This window comes from Vulpes lagopus, chromosome 3 (assembly GCF_018345385.1).
Source record: "Vulpes lagopus strain Blue_001 chromosome 3, ASM1834538v1, whole genome shotgun sequence".
Classification (NCBI taxonomy): domain Eukaryota; kingdom Metazoa; phylum Chordata; class Mammalia; order Carnivora; family Canidae; genus Vulpes; species Vulpes lagopus.
Genome location: NC_054826.1, coordinates 109960477 through 109976608, shown reverse-complemented (window position 1 = coordinate 109976608; position 16132 = coordinate 109960477). Strand labels below are relative to the sequence as shown.

At 42.3% G+C, this 16132-nt stretch overlaps 1 protein-coding gene and 1 pseudogene across 1 annotated transcript in view; one reads left to right on the top strand and one right to left on the bottom strand.

Moving 5' to 3' along the window:
* LCMT1 (leucine carboxyl methyltransferase 1) overlaps positions 1-7046 on the top strand; it is a 43371-nt gene extending 36325 nt beyond the window's left edge. The window contains 4 exon segments of the mRNA XM_041747205.1: positions 994-1095; positions 1678-1769; positions 4731-4828; positions 6828-7046. Coding sequence (XP_041603139.1) covers positions 994-1095; positions 1678-1769; positions 4731-4828; positions 6828-6850 — 315 coding nt within the window. The 3' untranslated portion in view covers positions 6851-7046.
* Positions 7047-14843: 7797 nt separating this feature from the next.
* Positions 14844-15513, bottom strand: LOC121486235 (annotated as a pseudogene).
* Positions 15514-16132: the final 619 nt, after the last annotated feature.

Below are 16132 nucleotides of genomic sequence, written 5' to 3'. Positions count from 1 at the left end.
ACAGACACCCTTCGATCCTGAGAGAATAGTGTGCATTATGACCATTAGTGCCTTAAGCCTCATACATCCACCAAAAGAGTAATGCTGGTTCTTGTCGGGCAGCATTGTCACAGGAACTCTGGGAAGCATTGTATGTATTAAAATGATGATGTTTTGATACCTTGTATGTGATAGGGCGATAGCCTATATGCTATGATAAGGTGTATTGTATTCTGTTTTGTGGCATTTGTGTGTATATATACATTAATGTTTTTTTAAACTGGTTTAAAATGGTTCTTTATTCAAAAAGTAACACCACATGCAAATTTTTTTAAAAAATCAAATAGTACAAAAGAATAGGCAAGGAAAGGAGGTCTCTCTCCTACCCTGCCCTTTAACCTGGGAAGCTACATGGCCAGATTCCAGCATTATTCTGTGCGTATATAAGCATAGAGGTTTTTTTTTTTCTTAAAAGCAGGTAGGAGCATATTCTACACATTCCTCTGTACCTTACCTTTAAGAGTTTATCATCATTATTTTATATCTGCGTCTGTATCTGTACCAACATGTGGGTCCTCTTTTCCAGTCCCAAAACTTTTCCTGTTTTATGGCAATGCAATAATATTCCATTAAATGACCATGCTATAATTTCTCTGATCCCAGATGATGGGCATTTAAATCCCTTCCAGGTTCTTCCTGTCACACATAATGCTGCCCTAAACATTCTTGTACCCTCGCATGCATGTGTGAGTATACCTGCAGAACAGCTCGCTGGCAGTGGCATGGCTGGCTCCCAGGCCGAGCACATACCATCCAGTCACCTTCTAGGGGCTGTAGCGGTGTACGTTCTTGTCAGTCCTGAATGCTGTCCTGCACCTGCTTCTGTGACCTGCATTGGGTATTAGCAGATGTCGGCCTAGACTGGTTAGAAATAGAGTGGTGGTGTCTATTTTGCATATTTGAGAAACAAAAAAACCCTTCTGGCAATGCCCAGCCTCCTCTTTCCCTTCCCAGGTGAACATGGATGACCGGTTTGGACAGATCATGATCGAAAACCTGCGGAGGCGACAGTGTGACCTGGCAGGAGTAGAGACCTGCAAGTCATTAGAGTCACAGGTCAGAGAGTGGGGACTGGGACATCCTCTTGTACCCTTAGCCACTCAGGGAAGGGCATCTTCCCTTCACGATCAGAGAAGGTTGGGCTTTGTGTGGGTCACTAGGTCATCATGCTAGGGAAGTCCAAGCCCTTGGTGTGGAAAATACACATTTACGTTCCCTATACCTTGTTATTTAAAACTTTGATTATGTAGATTTTCAAATAATAATGAACATAGAGGGAATAGTAAAAGGAACACCCATGTCCCATCAACCAGTGTGTAATTCACATTTGACCCATATTGTTTTATTTATCCCCAGTTTTTGTTAGTGTTGTCATTGGAATATTTTAAGGCAAATCCCAGACAATATATCATTAGAATATTAAAATATTCCAGTGATTTAATATCATAAATACTTGAGTGACTGTAACAGTCTATGTTGGTGTAGAAAATTGGAAAATAAAAAGAAGGTAGATAGGAGCCAGGATAGGCTTTCAAAAGAGGAGTCTTCTAAGGGAAATTCTCATGTGCTTAAAGACTGTCTTGGATTTGTACAACAGTGCCTTGTACCTTCTCCATTTCTCTCCATCATACATTCTAGAAAGAACGGCTCCTGTCGAATGGGTGGGAAACGGCATCAGCAGTCAACATGATGGAAGTGTATAGCAAACTGCCTCAAGCTGAAGTGAGCAGGTGCGGGATCAGCAAGAATTAGCGTCTCAGCGAATGATTATGAATGAAAAGCATAGCTGTCTTTAATGTAAAAAAAAAACAAAAAACCTCAAACCCTAACTAGACTTATTCTGAAATAAATTAATCTGCTGGTACAGATTAAACATTAATAGCACCTTGAAAGTAACTCATTAGCCACTCACTGAGATAGGGTTTATGCCAAAACAGATTATTTTAGTGAAAATAAGCAGCCACACCTGTAACACTCCCAGAGCACCCTCTGCGGTGGAACTTTTGCACAATCCTGGTGTTTTGGAGGAGGAAGAAAATGACGTTGTCCAAGGTCTCCTAAGGGGGAAAGGTCTGCTCGCAGATTTTTAAATGGACTTCTCCCCTCATTATAAACTACACTGTTCAGAAACAATTTTCAAACTATGTATGACGTGCAGGAAATAGAAAGTAGTGTTGCACTCTGTAGGTGCACCTCTAGAAATTGCTGTTAGTAATAAGTTGCAGTGCATTTTTCTATGTGTATATGTAAAGGTGAATATTGATATATAGGTTTCTGTTTTTTGAATCTATAGATTCATGTTACATGCATTGGTCTATAAATCACCCTCCCCTTTTAGAAACTTAACAATTAATTGTATTTCTCTTCACATACCAAAATATACTGAAATATAGGAGGTTCCCATGTCCTGTTCAATGGTGCATAATATTTATATTGCTATGTGGATAGATTACATTGATAGTAATAATTTTATAATAATTAAGTTATGTGTAGAGCTGGGCATTTATTTGTACCTTGTTTTATTGTGCAATTTTGTTGTTAATTTCCCTGTTATAAACACTGTATTTGTCTCTGGACAGTGTTCGTGCCAGCTTTAATTGAATTCATATTTTATCGTTACCTTATGCTTCCTGGTTTGTGTTTCCTCATGCTTTTGGGAACCTACACGTATAGGTCTCTTACAATATAATCAGAAGAATTTTAGCCTTGTTTCTCCACAGAACTTGCTATTAATTTTTAGAAATAATCACTATTTTTACCGAGTGTTTACATCAAGGCCTTGAAGATTTGTGAAAGTGAGGTCTCCATGTGATCAGGTCCATATTTTCTTGAGTCTTCTAGAATTTTCTTTTCCTACAGGCTGGTTTTCATTTGTTACATGTCAAAGCAACTGTTTTTGAATAGCCCTGGTCAGGCATCGGTAGTGAAAATGCTCTAGCAGCTCTTCTGGATGCCGAGGGAGGAGGCTAAAACTGGAGAGAGCAGCTTTTTCTAGGCCGTCCTTTGTCTCCTGTTGCCGTGGCCTGTGTAGCCAGCAAGGCAGATCCCTGACAGGGGTGGGAAAGGAGGTGGGACAGGCTATGGTCTGTTTGCCTGAGGCTGAACAGCCCTCTTGGCTCTGGGAACCCATTTGCCAAGGGCTTCTGCTGGATACTGTGTATAAAAAAGAAGTCCAAGGCAAGCCTGTTTATTTAACAAATACTGAATGCCGGCTGTGTACCATGTGCTTTCCTAAGCACAAGGCAGAGATCAAAACAGACCAAAAGATATGTGTGCCCTTGGAGTCCATGCTCTAGGGAGCAGCTTCACAATCTAGTGTCTCTTAATAAGCTAAACATGGTGCTAAATATCCTGGAGCCTTCATGTTGGTGCTGTGTTTTGTAGAACTTGGCATTGGGCAAATCTGCATCACGTGTCTTCCAGTAAAATGAGTTGGAAAGCAAGCAAAGTTCCTTAGGCATAGTCACTCTCAGTTCGGATGTGACTCTTAGGCCAGCCTACCGAGATGGATGTGCAAATACAGAAACGTGTGCAGCAAAGGCGTGTATGTGCACCCCTCTGCACCCCCAGCCTGGACGAATGGCAGTTCCTGACTATAATCAGTGACTATTGTGAATAGTGGGCATGTGGATAATTTTCTGTTTTCTTCTTTATACTCTTTTGAATTGCATGAAATTTCCCCCGGCATGCCCATATTTCAACAGAAAAAGAATTTTTAAGTTATTTTATATGTTTTGCATATTTCTTTGTGCATATATCTTAAAGCTTACATTTAAAATGCTTTTTGACAAAAGTCATACCAGTGCATGATAAAAGAAAACAGAGAATAAAGTAATGTACAGTAAAACAAAACCAACCCTTCCATCCTGTTCCCCTCACTACCAGCCTAATACTTGGCACATTATTTACTACACTGGTTACTTTTTGAACTCTGTGGTAAGCCTTGGAGTCTGTTCCTGTCAGTGATACAGCCCTATCAGATAGCTGTGTGTTATCTTCTTGTATGAACGTGCTTTAATTTATTTAACCCAGCTCTTCTGGTTTAAGGACTTGTGTTAGGAAGCTGCAGTGAATGTTCTGGAACATCAATCTTTGTACTCATAGGCTAAAATCTTAAAGGCAAAATTGCTGAGTGAAAGGATGTGCATTTGTAGCATTGATAGAAGAGTCAGAGAGGTTTGTACCACTTTGTAATCCAACTAGTAACATAGGAGAGCACCTTTCCTCATATCCTAGCTAAAGTGCATATCAGCCCTTTTTTTTTTATCTTTGTCAATCTGATCATTGAAAAAATATCTCGTATTTTTATTTATGTTCCTTTTCTCTTAAATGAGATTGAGAGCATCTTGTTTTTCTCTTCTGGTGAACGTGTCTTTTACCTGTCTTTTAAAGGAGTTTTGAAAGTTTTTCTCATGACGTCTAACAGCTCTTTACAGAGTAAGGAAATCTACCCTTTGTCATTTATGTTGCAGATCTTTTTTTCTAGTTTGTCATTTGTCTTTTAACTTTATGGTGATTTTTAAATAATAAAAATAAATTAAAATGGAACCACACCATACCTACTATGTCGCAGCCTGCTTCTTTCCCCTTAATATAACATGAACATCATTCTGTACGCATGAACTTGGGGGTCATGATCTTCATTTTTAATTGTAAAGCTTGATATTGTCCTATTTTTGTTCTCCCCACAGAATAGAGTCACTTGAATTCCTGGATGAAATGGAGCTTCTAGAACAGCTCATGCAGCATTACTGCCTTTGTTGGGCAACCAAAGGAGGAAATGAATTGGGTATGTGGTTTTACTTTTGTTGATTGGCCCTAGACATGGGGACCTTTTTTGGTCTCCAAACACCGTAAGACATGCCTGGAAAGAAACGGAGTATCAGACCTGTGGGTCCATGAGCACCAGGCAGAAAATGAGCTATTCTATTCTCTGTGTTTTTATCACACAGAAACCAGATGAATTGTTCAGATAAATCACATATATCAACACTAACAAACCGATAGACCTTGAGAGTTTAAAGCAGTAATCTTAATAAAAGTAACCAACCTTTGTCTTTTGAGTCGCCTTATAAGCACGTTTACTAGAGGTCAGGACACAAATCATCATATGTGTCTCCAGCTGACCTGTGCAGCTGCAGGCCAAATTTCTCCCCCTCATATCCTGTGACGGAGGTGAAGCCCCCTAGTCTGGCAGAGGAGGGCTGGGTGGGAGTGTGGATCCTTGTGTCAGTGTTCCTTCCTGCCTCACTTCCTCCTTGACAACTGTGCCATGTGGGTCTTGCTTCTTCTGGTGTCCTCCCTTGGGCATCTCTCTGGCCCCCTGCAGACCATTTTAGATATCAGTGCAGCCTTGGCTATAAAGTAGCCGCCCTTCAGACGTTCTGTGTCCTACAGATGCGTCCAAGAACATGCAGCCTTAGGCAGGGACCCCAGAATAAACCCAGAGCATGAACATGCAAGGGCAGCGGCCTTTGAGAACATTCCATGCTGACAAGAGGCCATTCATCACGCTCCCTGGGCTTAGCATTCCTGTAGTTTATAAGCAGTTCAGCCCACAAAATCCTTTTAAATTTGTCTTTTTATTTAAAAGAATGTGTTCATGGGGTTTTATACTGTTATTACCCACTTCCCCTCTCCCAATTTAAAACAATGTCATTCTTAGTGGAGACTTTGGAAGCTTCTAAAAAGTCCAGTGAAGAAGAAAAATCAGCTGTGTGCCTGTCACTCAGAGAGAACCTCTAGTAGCTTAGTAGCTTTTTCTTTCCACTCTTTTTTTAGCTGTGTTTTGTTTTTAGCAAAATTGAATTTCTATGCTTAATGTACTTGGAGCCCTGATCTTTTCCACTTAGTATCATAACAGCCATTTCCCCTCACTGTGAGAAACTCAGCGTAATTTTAATGGTTTTATAAAAATTCTGTCATGGGGCCACCTGGGTGGCTCAGTGGTTGAGCACCTGCCTTCAGCTCAGGGCGTAATTCTGGGGTCCTGGGATCGAGTCCCACATTGGGCTCCCTGCGAGGAGCCTGCTTCTCCCTCTACCTATGTCTCTGCCTCTCTGTCTCTCTGTCTCTGTGTGTGTGTGTGTGTCTCATGAATAAATAAATAAAATCTTTAAAAAAAATCTATCATGGGATCCCTGGGTGGTGCAGCGGTTTGGCACCTGCCAAATGGCGCGATCCTGGAGACTCGGGATCGAATCTCACGTCGGGCTCCCGGTGCATGGAGCCTGCTTCTCCCTCTGCCTATGTCTCTGCCTCTCTCTCTCTCAATCTGTGTGACTATCATAAATAAAAAATAAATAAAATCTACATTAAAAAAAAATCTATCATGATGCTACATCTGGTTTGACTCAACTTTGTCACACTTTTGGAAATGTAGTTTGTAATATTATTAAGCCAATTCTAGTGTTTCAACATATGGAACATTTTTACATCGAGGGCTGTTCTGTGATGTCAGCAACAAACGTGGGAGGTAAGGATCCGTCTCGTCTCTCCATATGCTCAGAGTTCATTACCGAATGGATGGACCTCTGGCATTAACCTCAGAGAGCCCATAAGCTGTGGCCGTGCTTTCTGAATCCCCTCAAAACCCTCCTAAACACAGCCTCGTCCAGCCTCTTGCTTCCTTGTGATGATCGCCTCCTACCACACAGGGGACAGAGCTGCCGTGAGGAGGTGTCGCCCGGGGCCTGGGTCCAGCAGGGCCTTGTTCTCCCACCTTTGTCTGCTGTCTCTGCTCTACAGCATGAGTCACTTGACAGCATTTGTGTGTTTCCTTCCCTCAGGTTTGAAGGAGATTGTTTACTAATCTGTGGGAGGTCCATGCTGAGCCAGGAGCCGAAGCCACTGACCTTCCCAGAGTCGATGGGCCAAGTTTCCTGAGTGGTGGCCAGACCTGGCCCACCAGCCTCATCCACAACTGGAGAAGCCTCAGCTCCTAGGGTTGTCGCACCACCTGCTGTACCCGTTGACTTATCGTTGAAATAAATCTCAGTTGTTGCCAATTGCCCGTGCGTGGGTCCCTCTTGCCCCCGGGTTGGCTCTGGTTTTTTTCCACGTCTGCTGAAACCAAAGATCCCAAATCTTCCTCCGGCCTGAGCTTGCTCCCTGTGAGTCAGCCTCAGCTGAGACCCCAGCATCTGTGTGGGGCTTACTCCTGCGTGCTCGTGTGATGGCACCTGATGTTGCACCTGGCACTTTGACCCGGTTCTCCACCTCCACCAGGGGGTGGGACTCTGCCTCTGTCTCTGCCCTGACCCCGACCTGCCAGCCTGTGTCCTCCTTGGCTCTTGCAGCCAGCTGGACAGTGGCCCCTAAAATGTCCACTCCTGCCCCTTGAACCTCTGAATGTGTTACCTCATATAACGAAGAGGGCTTGCAGGTGTGATTATGCTAAGGTCTCTGAGATGGGGAGACTGCCCAGGAGTATCTGTGTGGCCCGGTGCACTCACAGGGTCCTTACACGGAGAGGTGGGAGGGTGGAAGGAGAAGAAGGTGTGCCATTGGGCCCAGCGAGGAGCAGTGCACTTTGGAGATGGGGAGGGAGCCAAACCAAGCATGTGGGTGACCACCAGCCTCTGGAAAGAGCTGGAGACAGACTCTTAGAGCCTCTAGAGGGAATGAGTATGGCAACCGAGCATCATGGACAACCAGAGCCCAGTGAGGTGGATCCTGAATTTCTGGCCTCTTGAACTGTAAGAGACTATTAGTGTTTTAAGCCTCAAGGTTTGTGCTGATTTGTTACAGCAGCCACAGGGTACTAATGCAGTTATACAGGTGAATAGGGCTGAGGACGCTTACCCTGTAATTCAGAAACATAAGGCCAATCCACCCTTGACCAACTTTCTGGTTATTGACTGGGGCCGTGAACCTGAGCCTACGTGCACAGGATGGCAGTGAAAAGCCGCCTGGCCCTCCCCTCTCCCACTGAACAGGATCCTGGGTCAGGGTTTGAGAGCGTGTGCTGCATGCTACTGCATGACAGTGAGCCTGTTGGGGGGTTGACACTGATACAACGTGAGATAATATCAAATCTCCCTGTGAAAAAGTCACTTCCTTTACAGGAATCTTTTGAGCCTTAAGTTCAAGGAAAAATTCTCAGGCAGGTACTGGTAGGTCTTTAACACTTAATGTAACATTCACTAATCCAATGGTTTTGAAACTGTGGAACCAAGCCATTCGTAGATGGTGAATCCATGTACTGGATCAAATCCACTATTTTGGAAAGATCTAGAATAGAAAATGTTACAGCACATTACTAGTAGGAAAGGTGAGTATTGCTTTTTGAAACTTCATTTCTATGTGGGGATATACACACACACACATATATGTACATATATATATATACATACACACACACACACATACATACCAGGTTAGATTGTTCCTGATGTTCTGGTTTTGGTTTTGGTTTTCATCAGAAGTTCAGATCAGTGCGCCAGCACCTCACTAACAGCAGCAGAGTCTGGCTAAAATTCAAAAACACCTTGCTTCACTTCCATTAGATTTCTCTCTTTTTTTTTTTTTCTTTTTATGGATGGCCTTCTATTCAGGGCAAATGATGCACCATTCCGATTGACAGTTGTGTTATGAGGCGTCCTTTAAGGTACCTACCGATTTCATTTTACAGGGGAGTTCCTTTAAAGACAATTACTAGGAAAATTCTAGCAGGGGTAGTCCAGAGATGTTGCAGAAATCATGGAGGTGATCATTGGAAATGCTGAAGTTGAGAAGCACAGCATGGTGGCACCAGCATCTCACGGTTTCTCATGGGAGTGCAGAGGGCTGCCAAGGGCAGAGGGTCGCCCCTCTTCCCGCAGGGGGTCTGCTTTCATGCCCTGCCCCTGCCATGGACCAGATGGCTTCACTGGTGAATTCTACCAAGCATTAAAGAAGAACTAATACCTGAAGTGTGTTCCCTTTCAGGTTGGAACTTGAATCCCACTTTCTGCGGGAGTTCTTGCCACTTGCTCCCTCTTCTCCCGCGCTCTCATCTAAAACCTTTTGTAATAATTTCTACACATGCTGCTTAACTCAGAAGGACATAAGTGACACCGAAACCACCACACCCGGTGACCCTTTCTCAGTGCTTGGCCGTCTCAACTTCTTGGCAACATCTGCCATGGTGACCAGCTTTCTCCTTGAGAGGTGTTCTCACTGCCCCTCCTTTGGCTTCCTAGACACCCCTCCATCGACCTGTCCCTCCTTTTCCCCCCTCTCCATGCCCAGGGCTTCCTCCTCTTCCTGGAAGCCCAGGACTTGGTGTTCATGGATCACCATGGGCTTCTTCCTCCCTCTGCCTCGCTCCTCCTCTCTCCCTCCTCTTTTCTGTCTCCTCCCTCCCTCTCTTTTTCTCTCCCTCCCTGCCTTTGGCCATTCTATCCTTTGGTTAACTCCATGCCTTTGGTTATTCTAGGTACCTCATATAGGTGTAATCACACAATATTTGTTCTTGTGTCTGTCTTATTGGACTTCGCATACTGTCATCATTCCAGATGCTCAGTGAACATCTGCCTTCAGCTCAGGTCGTGATCCCAGGCTCCTGGGATAGAGTCCCACATCGGTCTCCCTGCAGGGAGTCTGCTTCTGCCTTTCTGTGTCTCATGAATAAATAAAATCTTTTTTTTTTTTTTTTTTTAAGAAATGTCATTCCTATTCTGAGGCTGAATAACATTTTATTGCACATCTATCCCACATTTTGGTTATCCATTCATCCATCAAAGGACATTTGGGTGTTTCCAACTCTTGGACACTGTGAACAATGCTGCTATGAACACCTGTTTGAGTTCCTGCTTTCTATTCTTTTTGGTATATTCCACCAAGGTAGAATTTTGGATTATATAACAATTCTGTTTTTAATGTTTTGAGGAAGCTCCATACTGTTTTCCATTTTACATCCTCATCAGTTAATGTACAAGATTCCAATTTCTCTACAACCTGGCTAATCTTGTTATTTTTTGGGTTGGTTTGTTTTGCAAATAGGCATTCTTCACACAATGAGTGTGAAGTGGAATCTCAAGGTAATTTTGTTTTTCCGATTCCCTAATGGTTGGTGACCTTGAGCATCTTCTCAAATGCTTTGTATATTTATAGTTTTGGGTCTCATATTGATGTCTTTCATCCATTTTGAGTTAATTTTTGTACTTGGTAGGTAAGGCTCCATCTTCATTCTTTTGCATGTTCTATCCAGTTTTCCCAGAACTATTTGTAAAAGAGACTGTCCTTCCTTTCCCTGCCGAATGATCTTGAAATCTTTGTCAAAAAGCATTTGACCATATATAGGAGGGTTTATTTCTGGGCTGTCTATTCTATTGGTCTATTTCCCTCCTCTCCATGCCCAGGGCTTTCTCCTCTTCCTGGAAGCCCAGGACTTGGTGTTCATGGTCACCATGGGCTTCAATGCCATTGTTTTGATCATTGTACCTGTGTACTAAGCTTTTTTTGTTAAGGTTTTATTAATTTTTTATTTGACAGAGAGTGCACAAGCAGGGGGCAGTGGCAGGCAAAGGGAGAGGGAGAAGCATGTTCCCTGGAGATCAGGGAGCCCAATTCTGGGCTTGATCCCAGAATCCTGAGATCATGACCTGAGCCAAAGGCAGAAGCTTAACCGACTGAGCCACCCAAGTGCCCCTAACCTTTTTTTTTTTTTTTTAAGATTTTATTTATTTATTTGAGAGAGAGCATGAATACAAACAGGGAGGGGCAGAGGGAGAAGCCAACTCCCTGCCGAGTGCAGAGCCTGATGTGGCACTCAATGTGGAGCTCAATCCCAGGACCCTGAGATCAGAACCTGAGCCAAAATCAGTTGCCTAACCAACTGAGCTGCCTTGGTGCTCCTATAATAAGCTTTTTTTTTTTTTTTAATTTTTTTTTTTTATGATAGTCACAGAGAGAGAGAGAGAGAGAGAGAGAGAGAGAGAGGCAGAGGGAGAAGCAGGCTCCATGCACCGGGAGCCCGACGTGGGATTCGATCCCGGGTGTCCAGGATCGCGCCCTGGGCCAAAGGCAGGCGCCAAACCACTGCGCCACCCAGGGATCCCCATTGTTAGGATTTTGATAGGTATTGCATTGAATCTGTAGAATGCTTTGGGTCATAATGACAGTTTGAGGGATCCCTGGGTGGCGCAGCGGTTTGGCGCCTGCCTTTGGCCCAGGGCGCGATCCTGGAGACCCAGGATCGAATCCCACATCGGGCTCCTGGTGCATGGAGCCTGCTTCTCCCTCTGCCTGTGTCTCTGCCTCTCTCTCTCTCCCTGTGTGTGTGACTATCATAAATAAATTAAAAAAAAATAATGACAGTTTGACAATATTAAGCCTTCCTATCCATGAATATGGGATGTCTTTCTAGTTATTTATTAAAATCTTCTTTCATTTCTTTTAGTCATGTTTTAGTTTTCGGTGCGCAAGTCTTTAGTCTCTTTGGTTAAGTTTATTCCCAAGTATTTTGTTCTTTTTGGCGCTATTCCACTGTAAATGAATTTTTTTAATTGCCTTTCCAATTATTTATTTTTAGTATATAGAAATGAAACTGCTTTGTGTGTGGATTTTGTAGCCTTCATCTTTGCTGAATTTGCTAATTCTAAACGTTGTGTGTGTGTGTGTGTGTGTAATATTGCATACTTAGAAGATCATGTCATTTGAAAGAGAGACAATTTTCTTTTATCCTTTGCAGTCTGGATGCCTTTTCTTTCGTTTCCTTGCTTAATTTCCTCAACTAGACCTTGCAGTAGTGTGTTGTTGAGAGACTCCTAACTCTGGGAAATGAACAAGGGGTAGTGGAGGGGGAGGTGGATGGGGAGGTGCGGTGACTGGGTGACAGGCACTGAGGAGGGCACTTGATGGGATGAGCACTGGGTGTTATACTATATGTTGACAAATTGAACTCCAATAACAAAATATACAAAGAAAAAAAAATAGTGTGTTGAAAAGAAGTGGCAAACGTGGGCATCTTTGTCTTTTCCTGATCCTACGGGAAAAGCTATGTCTTTCCCCAATGAGTGTGACGTTAACTGTGAGTTCTCCATATGCAGCTTTTATTATGTTGAGATAGTTTTTTAAATTCCTATTTTGTTGAGCATTTTTATCATGAAAAGATATGATTTTTTGTGTAATACTTTTATGCATCCATTAAGATGATTATGTAGCTTTCCTGAAACTTCACTTTGTTATTGTGGTGTATAATATTTATTGATACTTGTATGTTGGACCATTCTTGCATTCCAGTAATAAATAACCTCACTTGGTCATGGTATATAATCCTTTCAGTGCACTGCTGCATTTGGTTTGTTGGTATTTTGTTGAGGACTTTTGCACCAATAATCAAAAGGGATATTGGTCTGTAAGTTTCTTGTGGCATCTTTGTCTAGTTTTGGTACCAGAGTAATGCTAGGCTCATAGACTGAGTTCGGAAGTGTTCCCTCCTCTTCAATTTTGAGGATTCATATTCTTCTTTAAATGCTTGATAGAGGGATCCCTGGGTGGCGCAGCGGTTTGGCGCCTGCCTTTGGCCCAGGGCGCAATCCTGGAGACCCGGGATCGAATCCCACATCGGGCTCCCGGTGCATGGAGCCCGCTTCTCCCTCTGCCTGTGTCTCTGCCTCTCTCTCTCTCTCTCTCTCTCTCTCTCTCTGTGACTATCATAAATAAATAAATAAATAAAATTAATTAAAAAAATAAAAAATAAATGCTTGATAGAAAATAAAATAAATACATACATACATACATACATACTTGGTAGAATTCACCAGTGAAGCCATCTGATCTGGACTTTCCTTTGTTCAGAGGTTTTAAATTACTAATTAAATATCCTCACCATGAAAAAAAAAAAAATATCCTCACCATGTATACATCTATTCAGATTTTCTGTTTTTTTCATAATTTGGTCTTGGTAGGTAGTAGGTTTCTAGGAATTTGTTTATTCTCAGTTATTCAATTTGTTAGCATATGATTGTTTATCATACTTATAATCCTTTTTATTTCTGTAAAATCATTACAGAAATCACTGGTAATGATCAGTAAAATCATTAATAATATTCTCACTCTCATTTCCAATTTTAGTCATATGCATCCTGTCTTCTTTTTGTCAGTAAAGGTTTGTCATTTTGGTTGATCTTTTTAAAGAATATGTTTTTGGTTCTGTTTATTTTCTCTTTCTATTCTCTACTTCACTGGTGTCTGCTGTAATCTTATTTCCATCCTTCTACAAGCTTCGGGTTTAGTTTTTTCTAGTTCCTTAGGATGTAAATTTAAGATGCACATTTTTTATTTGCGATCTTGCTTCCTTTTTTTTTTAATCTTTATATATTTTTTTCTTCCTCTCTCTTTCTTTGGAGCTTGAACTCATGACCCTGACATCAAGAATCAGGCACCATAGGTGCCTGGGTGGCTCAGGTGGTTAAGTGTCTGACTCTTGGATTCAGCTCAGGTCATGATTTCAGGGTTGTGGGGTGGGCCCTGCACTGGGCTTTGTACTCAGCATGGAGTCTGCTTGAGATTCCATCTCTCCCGCTGCTCCTCCTGTTCATACTCTCTGTCTCTGAAATAAATACATCTTAAAAAAAAAAAAGAATTGGACACTTAACTGACTAAGCCACTCAGCCACCCCCGATCTCACTTCTTTTTTAGTGTTTCGAGTTATACATGTCCCTCTTAGCACTTATTTTGGAACATCCCATAAGTTTTGGTGTGCTGTGTTTTCATTTTCATTTTTAAAAAATATTTCCTGGGATCCCTGGGTGGCGCAGCAGTTTAGCGCCTGCCTTTGGCCCAGGGCGCGATCCTGGAGACCCGGGATCGAATCCCACATCGGGCTCCCGGTGCATGGAGCCTGCTTCTCCCTCTGCCTATGTCTCTGCCTCTCTCTCTCTCTCTCTCTGTGTGACTATCATAAATAAATAAAAATTTAAATAAAATAAAAATAAAAAATATTTCCTAATTTTCCTTCTGATTTCTTTTGTGGTATGTTGGTTAAAGAATGTACTGTTTAGGGGATCCCTGGGTGGTGCAGCGGTTTGGCGCCTGCCTTTGGCCCAGGGCGGGATCCTGGAGACCCGGGATTGAGTCCCGCATCGGGCTCCCAGTACATGGAGCCTGCTTCTCCCTCTGCCTGTGTCTCTGCCTCTCTCTCTCTCACTGTGTGCCTATCATTAAAAAAAAAAAAAAAAAAAAAAAAGAATGTGCTGTTTAATTTCCATATTCTCATGAATTTACCAGTTTTCCTTCTGCTGATAATTTCTAGTTTCATTCCACTTATGATAGGAAAAGATACTTTGTATGATACTAGTCTCTCAAAATGTATTAAGATTAATTTTTGCAGCCTAACATATAGTCTATCCTACAGAACATTGAGAAAAGCGTCTATCCTACAGAACATTGAGAAAAGCGTGCAGCATGCTGTCATTGGGGAGAATGTTCTGTAGATGTTTGTCAGATCCGGTTTATTTATACTGCTTGTCGAGTCCTTGATTTCCATATTGATCTTCTATCTGGTTGTTCTTATGGTGAACTTTTTTTTCTTTGGACACTGAATAAGTTTTTATTGAGCCTTTTAGTTTACAACATGAGGTAAAAGGAAAGTCATTTCACCTTAACTAATATTTTACACAGCTGCAGTAAAATATTTCAAACTTTAGGGAATTATGATGGATTACATGTATTAAAAGTTGGGGATTGGGTAAACAATATCTGAGTTCTTGAATTTTCCGGTTGACTCTTCCCTTACAATAGTAACAAGTTGTAGTTACATAAGTTTCTTCAAGGCCATGTTTTATTCCTAATGGCTTTATATCTGAAGCATTGCTATTTCAATCAATATCCACTAATTTCACTTCAAAAATGAGTTTTGCATTTGGTGGAATTTTGGCATCAGGCTTTCTTTCCATAAGCCCATTCAGGTTCAATCTCTAGCCAAGCCTTTTCTCCTTTACTCATAGTTAAGAGTGCTTTATCCCATCCTCTGATAACTTTGCCTATTCCAACCTTAAAACTTAAAGGCTTGGCATTTTTCTTCTTCTTTGAACTGGTTTGAATATTAGTATCAAAAACAGTCCCATCCTGTAGTGTTCCTGTATATCAGCAGTGAACAACATCTCCCGTTTTGGGAAAGTTAGTTTTATCTCCTTTTTTAAGGACATAGTTTATATATTTTGGTGGACCCTCATCCAGAGTCTCTTCACATTTGGTTTCTTTGGGTTTATCTTCATTAGGCTTCACATTTTTCACCTGCTCAGACACTTTACTTATACTTTTAGTACCTTTGAAACGCTTACTTTCAAAAAGATGGTTGTAGGCTGTAACCAAATGGTCCTTGTTAGCTGTCTGGGCCACATTTTTAATGTTTCCTAATACCTTACATTCTGCAAGAAACAAATCTGAACTGTGGTCCTATAGAAACTTGATAATGTCCTTCTTGGGTAGTCGCTCACTGCACAGCTGCTCCACGGTCCAGGCCCGCTGTGGAACAGCCACCGCCATCTTCCCTCCCACTGCCTCCCTGGTGAACTTGTCTCCAGCTGTGTGCCTCCTAGGCTGCTTTTCCAGGTGGGTATCTTGCATCTCCTCTTGATTGTCTCCCTAGCTCCTCAAACTCAATATTCCTCAAAGTAACAGCATCCCTTCCCCCTTTTATGTAGCTCTTCTGTAGAAGCTCTGCCTTCTTTGCCAGTAGACCCCCACTCTACTCAGCATCCTCAGAGTCATTGACTCCTTGCTTTTTCTTGCTCTCCTCATCAACTTAGTAGCCACATTCTGTTGCTTTCTTTGAAGCAGTGTAAATTCTCACATCCATCTCCCCTGTTCTACTGCCACCATGATTTGGTCTTCCACTGTCTGACACCTGGGCTTTTGGGTCTTTATTCTCAACCTCCTGCACTCCTCTGGGCCACCACGAGCCTGTCCACCCTAGCCTCCCTAACAACTTAACACCTAGTTCTTAGCACAGCAAGGAGAGCACTGAGATGGAGTTCATCCTGCACCTATAGTCTTACTCTCCAACTGACTGACACTGGGCCGTATGTAATGCTGTTGTCTCTCTCCTTGGACTGTGTGTTTTCTGAGTTTCATTGCCACATCACACCTTCACCCATCATCCCCA